At 45.5% G+C, this 9,626-nt stretch overlaps 1 protein-coding gene across 1 annotated transcript in view; it reads right to left on the reverse strand.

The window, feature by feature from the left end:
* BHLHE41 (basic helix-loop-helix family member e41) overlaps positions 1-9,626 on the reverse strand; it is a 12,849-nt gene continuing 3,223 nt past the window's right edge. The window contains exons 6-7 of the mRNA XM_026066886.1: positions 1,072-1,126; positions 1-100 (exon numbers count right to left, since the gene is read on the reverse strand). Coding sequence (XP_025922671.1) covers positions 1-100; positions 1,072-1,126 — 155 coding nt within the window. The remainder of the gene's footprint in view (positions 101-1,071; positions 1,127-9,626) is intronic.

The raw sequence follows: 9,626 nt of genomic DNA on the forward strand, positions 1-9,626 counted from the left end.
TCAGCACACTGGTTTCAGCAGCTGCAGAAGGAAGTCAGCTTCTTGCAGAACTGAGCCCATGTATTTTAAGTTCTCTGGCTGGGACTGCAAACCATGGAAGCTGACAACAACAAGAAGAAGGTATTTTACAATAAAGTGTCAGATTTGTGTTTTCTTGTAGTGCAGATCATCAAGACTCCAGTTAACTTCATCACTTTACTTTGAGATGTAAAATATTCTTAGAGCCTGGACTAAGAATAAGGGAAATCTTCCTGGCGTTGTTTGGTCTTATTTTGGTTATAGAACTGCACACATATTCTCAGAGGCACAGCAGACAGGCTCACTGCATTTCAGTGCTTCCATGTCTGATTAAAGCCAGGAGGTGAAAATGTCATTGAATGGTGTTAGTAACAGGAATTCTATCATCTGAACAATGCAATTCTGGGATGGCTGGGTTCTGGGAAAGTTTGAGTTTGCTCCGAACTCTTCTTCAGGTAACTGTATTTAGATCATTGCTTCTCTTGTCAATATATGCAAGTTATCTATTTTGCTAGGAAAGTCACAAAGCAATACCAAGAAGAGCCAACTGTGCTTACATACAGCTTTTGTTTCTGTGACAGAAGCAGCAACCATGCATGGCAATACTATTTTTAGATTGGAAGACACCCTAGAAAAGACAGTGGTTTGAAACCATACATCCCAAATTGGGCATTTCATAGCCATGTTCCTGCTACAGTTCACTACTGCACGGCTGAACTGTAGTCTTACCTGCCTCACAGCATCATTAACAGGGGTAGATCAAAAGGAAGAAAGGGTTCCCATTCCCAGTTGCACAGTGTGCTGTTTTGAGAAGTGAAGGGAAAGTGCTTCTAAACAGCCTCTGTTCCTTCTGGCCCAGCCAGAAACCTGACACTCTCATGTAATGCAGAGCTGCCTTCAGTCAAAGAGGCAGCATCTGTCCTGAAGGCATTGTTATGTGACAATAGGGAATGTCTGGGGAGAGAGAAGAGATCCCCTCTTTACAGACTGGTACAAATGAAAATGGTTCACCTGGACACACTAGGGAAAATGTTAGTATAGCCCTAAACTGACCGTTGAGGTGTTCCAGACCAGGCTGCTTTTTTCCTGGAGAAGGCATAGCTGATCCCTAGGAAAAACAAAAGCAAGGACCTGCAATACCTCTATGCTGACCTTGGTGGACAACTGAATCACCCTCTATCCCTTTGAATGTATGGCCCTGAGGTTAACAAATCCAAGCCACACCATGACATTAGTGCGCTTTTTTAATGCTGTAATTGCAGACTCAGCATGTTCAGTTATCACAGCAAACAGCTGGACTCTAGGAAATGCCTTCTTGGCCTGGCAGTACACTGATGGGAACATGCATCCCCTAGATGGCTCTTGGAGCACTGCATACAGATTATTCCCAAAGGTCATTTTAAATAACTCTACTTACTTTGTAATTTACAACACTGGAATTGGCACCTGTGACCAGCTGTGTTATGTATTTGCATAGACCTTTCACATGTTCTACAGATAGATGGATATATTCTCAACTACTTATTTCTCTGTTCTGCAGAACAAATTGCAATCCAAGCATAAAACCTAACTGTTGTGCCAAGAAGCTGGAATACATGCAGTCCAGGTGTACACAAACACATTGTATTTTGTAGATGGCCTAGGTGTGCATACGAGGATGGGCTGATTAATGACTGGCCACTTGTTAGGCTACGGTTACTCCTTCTCTCTCAGATGTCAGGACATGCTGAAGCTAAGGATGCACAGGTAGCCTTACCTCAGCCCCTTGCACACTCATGTTTTGATGCTTTTCACTAACCTTAATATTAACCATAATAAGCAGTTCTCAGCTCTCCCATTACATAGGTTTCTCCTACTAATTATGTCAGTACATAGGCCTCTCTAGCAACCTCCTTCCTGACTTAACTCTGGAAACTGAAGTCCTGACCTTGTAGTGCATTCAGCATTGCAGACCCAGCCAACTGTTTGCATGTTAAAACCTGTGAGAATTTGTGGTACTGGTAAAATAAATAAAACCTTGTATTCGTGCTTCCTGTCCCCCAAGTCACAGCAGCTTCTCTCTAGAACAATAGAGGGCACCATTCTTCAAACAAAAACTGCAGCTGGAACAGGAGCAACTCTGCATTTAAGTAATAGTTTGGTAACTAGAGCATTTATCTCTCAACGGGCAATTTGAATTGAATATTATTCTGTCTGAGGAGGTTAACACTGCGTCTCCCACTTCCCTGTGAGAACATCCTGGCCAAAAGCTACTCCCAGGTATGTGCGTTCTGTCTGCCTTGTGGGCCTTGTCTGAGTTTGCATGGAATAATCAAGCAGTCACTTGGTGAGAAATAGCTCCAGCCTATTGATCAGGTTCTTCACCTGAGGGAAGAGCAAACCAGAGGGCCAGTTCCTATCGCCGTTCCTGTGAATGTCTGGTTATTTCTCCCTCCCCACGAGTTCATAATATAAAAGGCATACACATACTGCAGGATGACTGCGTTATCTCCTAATCTTTCTGTCTAGCCCAACAGGTGCCTCCGAGCCCAGCCTCCCCTGTTACCTGGTGAGTGCTGCCACCACTGACAGGGTTTTGAAAGAAAGGAGTGAATCTGGTCCAGCTGATGAAAAACACACCAATTTGTGCATCTACCTTTGTGAAAAGCCTGAGGGCCGAGATCTGCACGGAAGGGGCCAATACTCACCTGAGGCCAAGAGAGGGCAGGAAGGCCAGACATGTCCTGTTAACTTGCTCGTACCGCTCCCTGTGTGACACACGGGTTGCGGGGAGCTCCTGATYGCGGCACTTGCCCACAGGGTGGCTGGGGCTCTCAAATAGCTCCCCAACCTGTGCTGTGTCCCGTGAGCAGTAGCAGGACCGTGCTGTGGCCAGGACTGATGGTTGATCTGGTAGGAAATTTAAGTAGCAAGAGTTGCCGAGGCTGGTGTCAGTGCCTCTCCCCAGCACCCAGCGGGGTGCCCAGCACCAGCCCCGAGCACAGGACGATCCACGGGTACCACTCGCAATTGTCCAGCCTCGGCCTTTCTGAGACCCATCTCAGCCCGGTGAGGATTCGGTGCGGGGCAGGCGAAGCAGGGAAGCCTGGTGGCCCCTAAATAAATAAAAGCTTCAGGTATCTAACACGTGTCGCAGATTGTGCTTGGGGGTGAGGTACTGTGCTGGTGCTACAGTCTTCCTGTGAGGCCAAAAGTGGCTGGCGTGCCTGAAGGCTTGCTGATTTTTCCAGCTAATGGCTGTGCTGGAATTCAGTCTGTGCTAATATATGCTGTATACACTAATAATTCGATTTGGGCTAATAAAAGATATTACTTTCCCCTACAGACCATCCTTTGCCTATATCCATAGACCTTCGCAGTAACAGCAGCATTATTACTCGACAACAATCAAATCAAAACAAACAAAAAAACCTGCTAAAAACTGTTCCCTGTTGTACTAGCCCTTCAGCTGAGGCCTTCCAGGGCTGTAAAGCCCTGGGTCTTTAATACTCCCTGCACCAGAAAGCAGAGTCGGGCCACCCCTGCACACAGTGCCGCACGGCTGCCTCGGAACGCGCCGAGCAGCGAGCGCCAGGGCTCTGCCCCCAGCACAGCTGCCTTCAGCCCCGGAGAGCTGCCGCCGGGCAGCGCTAACACTCGCCGCCGCCGCCGCCCGGTGCCGTTGCCGGGCGCTCCTGGCCCCCCCCCCCCCCGGCGCCGGCGCAGCCCGCGCGCACGTGCGGGGCAGCGTGCGCGGGCTCACGTGGGCGCGCGCGTGACGGCGCGGCCGGCGGCGGTTGCTCGGCGGCGGCGGCGGTGGCGCCCGTGGGGCCGGGAAGCGCTGCCGGCCGGCGAGCGGCGGCGGCTCTCCGCGGGCTCCCGTGTGGCGGGGCGCACCTGGAAGCGAGCCCACCGCCTTCCTTCTGGGCGCGTGTGCAGCTCCTTAGCGGAAGCGCCGGTCCTTCTCTGGCCGCGTAACCGACGTGTGTCCCTCGCCCCTTCTGTCCTGCGCCTGTGCCCCCCGGACCGCTCTGCAGGCTCTCGGGCTGCTGAAGGCAGAGGTAGGTGCGCAGGGACGGCCGCTGGGCCGCCCCCTCTCTGCTGCGGCCGGCACAGGCGCAGATCGGCCCGGTCAGTCAGTCTCTGTCCTTCCAGGCGTTTCACGAAAACGCTTCACTGCTCGGCGGGCTGTTCTCAGCCTCTCGGGCAGCTGCAGAGCAAACGGGTCCGACTGGCATGTTTGAAAAGAAAAAAAAATCTGTTTCTCTGGCTGCCAGTCCCTCAAACACACTTGGAGATCTCACTGCCAAGGAAAGCTTTTCTCTGCATCTCAGGGTGCCCTGTTGTTACAGAGCCTGCCCTCAGTGGCTTGTGACTGTTTCCATTTGGTTTTGATGGGGATGTTCATATTCCAGCCAAGGAGAAAAATGGGTTCTGCAGCTGGAACTTAGGGCCCAGCCTCATAACCTTTACTGGAGGCTGTGATCTCTGGAGCATGGAAATACTGCTAGGTCACTACTCAAAGAGCGTTGGCAGGAGTAGGAGAACGGGCCCAGATGCAAACCTGAAGTCCATTCAGTGGGGTTTAACCAAGCTTGAAGCCCTTCATGCTATAACTAGGACCGTGCAGGCAGAGTACTGCTCCTGTGTAGGTGAGTTGCTTTGAAAATAATGTCCTGTGTAAGCAAAGCTGTGTGCCTGCCTGCCATCAACTGCAGGGCTGGAGCCTGAGCAATTCTGTTGATGAAGTACAATGAGAACAGAATCCACTTCAGTGTCTGTCAGCTCTCTTGGCACTGTGATACAGATATGACTCCAAACACACTCGGGGAAACGATTTTCTGCTGAGTAAGAAGATGCCATATTTGCATAGCTCTTTTCCTGGGTAGGTTTGTTCTTTAGAAAGTGCTCAGTTGTGAGAGTGACATGGCCGCAAGGGTTTCTTTTTTGATAACTGGTTCTCTAGGTTCTGGTCTGGGTGGAAGTATTTTAGAATGAAGCTAGACTCACCTTTGAGCTCTGAGAGAAAAACAAGCAGAGATGAAGTTAGGAGTTGTTTCCCTTTTCTGGCTGCTGGGCTGCAATCCTGCAGACAGCACTACCCAGCAGATGTCTGCACTCGGGGAGCTGCCAATCTCAGAGGATCAAGGGGTCTGATTCCCCAAAACACTCATCAGAGATTTGCACTAGTTTGTATTGCATCGTTTCTGTTAGATCAAGCACCTCCCTGTGGTAAACTGTGAGGGAGAAGGGAAGAGGGGGGATGGGGATGTGGATGTGTTTCTAACAAGGAGCAAAAGTGCACTTATASTTTGATCACAGAAAATCTCAGATGAGGTCAAAAGTCTGTAATGACTGGTGAAAATCAGTGCAACTGCTTTTAAACTAAAACAGGACAAATGGGCACAGGGAAACTGATCTGTAAAAAATACATAAAAAGGGGAGAGGGGGAGGAAAAAAAACAGGCCTTTATGGAGGCAGGAGAAAGAACTCTCCCCAGCCCCAGCAGACCAGTAGAGCTGCCTGAAATTGCCRTCCTGCTCCCCGGAAAGCAGGGGACAAGGTCACATATTCCCGCCAGTCAAGGCCCTGACCTGCTTCCTCTGGGGCACAGCGGGAGCACCAGGAGGACGAGGCGCTCTGGCACCCTGGGAAGGGGCCGCAGCCGCAGGTGCGCTGTCACTGGGTGCCCCGGGAGTTCAGCGAGGCAGAATGGCCTCTGCTGCTCCGCCTCGGGCAGGGCAGCTCCACACAGCCCACGGCACAGCCGTAATTGAGGCCGTGGTGAATTTAGTGCTTGTGACAGATCGACAACTCTGGAGACTGAAATCCTGTAGTCACAGAGAGGGTGCAGAGTGTGATACTGTCCAGCCCACATGTGTCTGGGACTTGCATGGCCACTGCTAGTGAGGCACTAGCTTCTCTCAGACGCTTTGCAGTGAGCTTCTGAGACTGCAGTATCGTCAGAGATAGCAAATCAAGATTCAGACCTTCTTGAGTGAAACTGGCCCTAAAAAATCCAAGTGCTTTTTCAAGGAGAGGAAATCTGACATTTTTGTTACTTGCTTTCTTTGAGGTCATGCTTTTGAGTTCATTTCTGCAGCTAGCAGGCACAAACACTTCTCAAGTGAAGGCAGAGATCACATGACCCCAGGAGTTGTTATTTGAAGAGAAAAGGAAATACATTGTGAGACCCATGGTACAACCGCACTGTAAATTTGCTAGGGCTGAAATGTGCAGTGCACACAGTCCTCAGGCTTGCTGGATGTTAAAGACATACAGTCTGCCCTGACTAGAAGGGAAAATTAAACAAAGAAACAAACACTGCCCTCTCCCCCCCTACCCCCAGAAATAGCAAAGAGACTTAATGCCTACTTTAAAGCCCATTATGGCTGAGAAAAGGACACACATGGACTTAATTGATAGGTCAGGCCTTTCCTAAACAGGGCTGATAGTCAATTTGAGTTCTATAACTGCAGTCCTTCCATACAAAAAACTTTCATTGCCTTCAGTGGAAGTTGCATGATATTACCTGCCATTGGTTTAATAATCTCAACTGTATTTATTTAATACACTATAATGGAACCTTTCATGCCACTATAATATACTGGATAAATATGACCTGTTTTCAAAGTTTATTGCTTAAGAAAATACATTTACCAGCTTACAGCCCTTATCTTGTATCTTGTGGTTTATGAGAAACACAATATGTACTCAAGTGTATACAATAAATATAGCACCCAGTCCTGCACTCCTAGCACTCAGGAAGTGCAAATCAGATTCCATATATTATATAGTTATAGAAAAGTAGGTAGGAAATAACAAGTATTGATAATACATATTTGCACATAAGTGAACATATATTTAAGCCTGTGAGGTTCTTGTCCATTGTTTATAGGGTTTTTTAACCTTGAGAAAATACAAAACATGCAGTTTGACTTAGGCTCCAAAGGGATCTGAGGAAGCCTGGAATTTAATAATTAAAGCTGACTCTTAGGTTCCCTCCTGTCATTTTCCTTTTGCCTCCAAACAGCAGTGGGTTGTCAGCCTCAATTACAAACCTTTTTTTTTTTTTTTAACCTGTTTGCTTTTGTTAGACATCGGTATTATCTGAGCACTTGTATTTTGTCCTTATGTTTTATGTAATAAAACTTAATAGACTCCATTGATGCTATAACCTGGCGTGAAGTCATTTGGTGTATTTGATTCGAGGGCTAATAAACAGAAGCCTTCCTGTTATTGTGCATTGTAAATACTGAAATTGATAAAAACCTAAAAGAATCTAGGTTTACAGCCCAATGAAATCTAAACTGATTCATATTCCCAAACGCTAGGAATTTGAAAAAGACTTAAAATCTGGCCAGTGCTCCTGGTTCGAACCACCTAACTTGTTCGTGATGGCTATGATTTTTTTCAAAAGGGCTTGTGGCTGCCCTTTCTGTGCATATAGTAAAATGGTAGGAAGGACTTCGCTCTCAGTAAGTCTGATTCCTCCCCTAATGTGAGGAGCTGGAGTATGTTAGTGCATTCATCCCAGCGTGACTCTGTCTACGTAGCAAGTATTAAGCTGTTTAAGTATACAGGTCAAATTAAAGTGGTTGGCGAGTTGCAGAGTTGAGGGGCTGCACCTCCTTCACTTTCATTCCTCTGATAACCCACAGCATGCAACAGGATCCAAGGACTGCTGCAGTTAGTGGCAGTTTTTTCCATTAACTTTGATAAACTTTGAATCCAGCCTATGAATAAGTGATTTCTTCAATAGGTGTACTGATGTAAAGTAGCTGCCTTTGGTCCATTATCATCAATACTTTATCAAAAAATCTCAGGAGACATTGAAAGCAGCACTTCTCTGTGTCCGTTGGTAATTATACAGATAGATTATTGTACCTTTTTAATTTGATTTTAATAGGAATTAATTTTTGGAGAGTTTCCATACAAAAATGATGTATACCTATTTCTTAACAGTCCAATTTGAACACTTTAAAAAGAGAGTTTAGTTTTCACCCAACTTCTATTTTCTGCTATCTTTCAAAGGGCTGTGGGAAGCAACGTGGGTCTTTAATGAGTTTTCTGTTAATTACGTTGGTGTTCCAGCTTCATGCAGCTTGCCAGTGCCGCGGTGAACACACTTTCATTGGCACTGAAGGACCAGTAGAGGGAGCACGAAACACTCCTTTTGTATTTCTCTCTTACATAAACATTGACTACTGTTTGGGGGGTTTTCTTAATTTTCTCTGGAACAGAAAGAATTTTCGAAAGGAAAGGTGATCTGCGGCTGAAATATTAAATTTGTGAAAGTCCTTAGAGTGCTGTATTTCCGTGCTGTGAATTACTTGCCTGTTTCCATCACTCTGTCCCCCATATTCACCTCTCCCCTCCCTCCCCCCAAAAATAGTTTTCTTACAGGATTTCCAAGTTGGGACATACACAATTTCCCCCGAGCTTATGATACTTGTGTCATTAGACTGTCACAAAAATCATAAAGTTTGCTCATTGTGAACAAGAATAGCTCACATGCAGCACCAGAAGTATAAAGTGTTAATTTTAAAGGCAAAATAAATATTTTGCAAAAAGAAGAGGAAAAAAGAAAGTGTCAAGAAGAAAGGTGTATGCTCCACGTGCATGCTTTATACATGGCTTTGTGAAACACGCATATCTTAAAATACAGTTTGCTAAAGTGAGTTAAAGGAAACCAAGCAAATCCAAACCCAATTTAAAATGTGAAAAGGCATTAAATGATTATTTTTCAGCCACACAACCATATATTTTGAAGCTCAGGGCACCCATTATGATGTATTATTGTAAGATTTTTAATTAGTAGACAACCCATTTTGTGTATTAAAGTATTTATTCCTTAGTAAGAATTTTTTTTAAATCACAAAATAGTGTGGAAATATTTAGATAATAGAATTCATGGAGTGCTGGAAAATACTGAATATAAAGATTGATTTCTAATATATCACATACTAAACTGTTCTAAAACAGCTGGTTTCTTGCAGACAGGATTTATTTTTTTAATAATTTAAGACAGCATAAGCTTGTGTCAAGCATAAGCATTGTAACAAAAGTGCAACTTTTTCAGCAAATCCTCCCAAAAGATATTTAACTCAAAATATCATTAACACATATTTTCTCCCTACAAAAATAGCATGTCAGACATCATTAATTGGATGTATTAACAACTATTTACATACAGCCACTCTGTAGGCTAGTAAGATTTTTTTTTAACGTTGTTTAAACACAGCGTTTGAGGCAAACAGTAGCAACAGCAGCAGCAAATGCACCAAACTAACAGACCCAGGATACTTATTCACTCCTAGTCAGACTGTTGTGTCTCACCTCTTACATAACATTCAAGTGAGATTTCTCACAGTGCTACCTTGGCAACAAACTAAAAATATCTAGGCAAGGTCTTGGTTTAAGCCTTATTATAAAAGCTTTATCTGTGTGATTATCTGGCGTCTGGTTTGTCTCCAGAAAGGGAAATCACGATATTTGGAAAATGGGGTGGGGGAGTTTCCCCCTAAGGGAAACTTACCCCGAATCATCTAATCGTTTCTGATTGCAAAGTGAGGTGTTTACCCACGGCCTCCAGTGCGTGTCATTCAGAATTTAGGATAAAATGAGTT

This window comes from Apteryx rowi, unplaced genomic scaffold (assembly GCF_003343035.1).
Source record: "Apteryx rowi isolate R43461 unplaced genomic scaffold, aptRow1 scaffold_25, whole genome shotgun sequence".
In the NCBI taxonomy this organism is placed as follows: Eukaryota; Metazoa; Chordata; class Aves; order Apterygiformes; family Apterygidae; genus Apteryx; species Apteryx rowi.